Genomic DNA, 1,702 nt, shown 5'->3' on the forward strand with positions numbered 1-1,702 from the left:
TTATGACATTTTAAATTGTGAATCGTGTTCAAATATCAACAAGTATATTTGGAAGCTATAATATTAGGTGCTATTTAAATCCACATGTAAAGCTGTGGGGGGCAGCCCCAGAGACAAAGTGAGGGAATTGTGCCTGGTCTGAGCTCCCCCACACCTGGGTGCAACACAAAGGGAGCACAACAGAGCAACAAGGGGAACAAAGCAACAAAGTCCCCAAGGAAGTCTGCAAACAGACTTTGGACTCTGGGGTGGGGGTGGGGGCAGAGCTTGGTACTGCATGAGACCCCATCAGAAAACATTCATAAAGGTCACAAACAGATGGTGAAGTATTCATAGGCTTTCCTCCCCCTCCCCCACCCGCCTTGTCTATCTAGATAAGGCAAGATAAACAGTCCCATGGAGAAAACGTCAGACCGACAGTTCTGGAAAGACAAGGGAGAGGAGGAGGTGGGGGAAAAGGAGAGGAGGGAGACAACAAACCCAGGGACAAGGGAACAATAAGAGATGACAAAATAATAAGAATTTATAAATCATCAAGGGCTCATGAGGGAGGGGGGAATGGGGAGGGAAGGGGAAAATGAGGAGCTGATACCAAGGGCTTAAGTGGAGTGCAAATATTTTGAGAATGATGAGGACAGCAAATGTACAAATGTGCTTGACACAATGGATGGATGGATAGATTGTGATAAGAGTTGTATGAGCCCCAGTAAAATGATTTATTTAAAAAAGGAAGCTTGGGTTCTGTGACAGGAAAAGCTTGGCTGGTCTATGGATCTGCCCTCTTCAATTTTTCCACATAAATTTGACATGAAAAAAATAAATTAAATCATTAGTGGTGGCCAAGTTTTACCATCCAGTGTAGATATTTGCTACCATATGTTCTATGTATTGGGTTTTTAATTTTACTAACAAATGGCATCGATGAACACAAATTATGGAGAGGTTAAATAAGGACACATTGCAAAGCAGTGAGATGTCTTTATTTGCATGCTAGCGAGGGAATTCAGCTTGCACTCCAACACTAGTATATGTCAGCCTATGACCAGGAGCTAATTTTTTAGAACATTCTTTTCATAAAGACATATCTTAGTCTATCACCAGCATTCCTTGATGCTTTCCAGTTGGAGATTAGTCACAGAATTTGAAGGAGCACTAGATTTGACTGCTCATTCAGAAATCAGGTGGACATAGAACATAGGTCAGTGTATTAAGGAATCAAAAGCAGTGGTGCCAGGTTGGTTTACCATCTTATACAGACATGTTAAGTTTACTAGGGACCATCATAAACACCATATTAATGGCCGAATTTGTTCTTGGAAGTTTGGCTAATAGTTTCATAGTACTGATGATGTGCACTGGCTGGGTCAAGAGGCGAAAGATTTCCTCTGCGGATGGAATTCTCACTGCTCTGGCAGTCTCCAGAATTGTTTTGCTCTGGCTATTATTAGTAAATTGGCATTTAATTGCATTTAATCCTGTTGTACATAGATTAAAATTAAGAGCTATTAATATTACCTGGACTATAGCCAATCATATTAGCCTGTGGCTTGGTACATGCCTCAGCATATTTTATTTGCTCAAAGTAGCCAATTTCTCTAATCTTATTTTTCTTCACCTCAAGTGGAGAGTTGAAAGGCTGGTTCTCCTGATACTGCTGGGGAGTACGTGCTTTTTGGTTTTGCAACTTGCATTTGTAATCACA

General features: G+C 41.0%; 1 protein-coding gene across 1 annotated transcript in view; it reads left to right on the top strand.

Moving 5' to 3' along the window:
- Positions 1-1,258: 1,258 nt before the first annotated feature.
- Positions 1,259-1,702, top strand: part of LOC101644744 (taste receptor type 2 member 50-like) — a 32,393-nt gene continuing 31,949 nt past the window's right edge. The window contains 1 exon segment of the mRNA XM_030886454.1: positions 1,259-1,661. Coding sequence (XP_030742314.1) covers positions 1,259-1,661 — 403 coding nt within the window.

The sequence above is a fragment of the Echinops telfairi genome, unplaced genomic scaffold (assembly GCF_000313985.2).
Source record: "Echinops telfairi isolate 266 unplaced genomic scaffold, ASM31398v2 ScPeMD7_1957;HRSCAF=2489, whole genome shotgun sequence".
In the NCBI taxonomy this organism is placed as follows: Eukaryota; Metazoa; Chordata; class Mammalia; order Afrosoricida; family Tenrecidae; genus Echinops; species Echinops telfairi.